The sequence below is a fragment of the Sinocyclocheilus grahami genome, unplaced genomic scaffold (assembly GCF_001515645.1).
Source record: "Sinocyclocheilus grahami isolate Dianchi unplaced genomic scaffold, SAMN03320097.WGS_v1.1 scaffold2364.1, whole genome shotgun sequence".
NCBI lineage: Eukaryota > Metazoa > Chordata > Actinopteri > Cypriniformes > Cyprinidae > Sinocyclocheilus > Sinocyclocheilus grahami.
In genome coordinates, this window is record NW_015507543.1 from 8,573 (window position 1) to 9,441 (window position 869).

The window sequence follows — 869 nt, forward strand, 5'->3', positions numbered from 1 at the left end:
AGATTAGTCAATAAATGCCTCAGTCTCGCTCATTCTAATCATCGATTCGGGAGATTTTAGTCTCGCAGCAGAAACATGCCTGAACCAGCAAAGTCCGCGCCTAAGAAAGGCTCCAAGAAGGCCGTCACTAAGACCGCCGCGAAGGGAGGAAAGAAGCGCAGAAAGTCCAGGAAGGAGAGCTACGCCATCTACGTCTACAAAGTGCTGAAGCAGGTTCATCCTGACACCGGGATCTCTTCGAAGGCGATGGGCATCATGAACTCTTTCGTCAACGACATCTTCGAGCGCATCGCCGGTGAAGCGTCTCGTCTCGCTCACTACAACAAGCGCTCCACCATCACTTCCCGGGAGATCCAGACCGCCGTGCGTCTGCTGCTGCCCGGGGAGCTGGCCAAACACGCCGTGTCTGAGGGCACCAAGGCCGTCACCAAGTACACCAGCTCCAAGTAGAGCTCCGCTCCAGCTCTCACACCCAAAGGCTCTTTTAAGAGCCACCCATTTTCTCACTGAAAGGGCAGCTGATGTTAATATTTTAGTTTTAAGCTTCAAACATGAATGGAATGAAGTGTTTGCTTAATCATAGAAGCTGAACCCGCGTACTGCAACTTCAGAATCGATCGAGATGACACTACAACGCTTTTGTTTAAGAATCAAAGTGCAACAGTTGTTTGAATTAATGCTTATTAGTGAAGATCAAGTGTTACTCACGTATTTGATAGATACGCTTTTATGTGTGATAGTGTATCACCGTAAACTCATTTTAAAAAAAAAATTGCATTTGGGCTTTACTTAAATTTGTTTCAAATAAAAAAATATATGTATTTGTTCTAATGCAAATTTATTTTGGCTTTAAGTTTAACCTTGCAAGT

General features: G+C 45.0%; 1 protein-coding gene across 1 annotated transcript; it reads left to right on the plus strand.

Moving 5' to 3' along the window:
• Window positions 1-24: 24 nt before the first annotated feature.
• Window positions 25-495, plus strand: LOC107574861 (histone H2B-like). Its single transcript, XM_016261294.1, has one exon. The coding sequence runs from the start codon at window positions 76-78 to the stop codon at window positions 448-450; it is 375 nt and encodes a 124-aa protein (XP_016116780.1). The 5' UTR covers window positions 25-75; the 3' UTR covers window positions 451-495.
• Window positions 496-869: the final 374 nt, after the last annotated feature.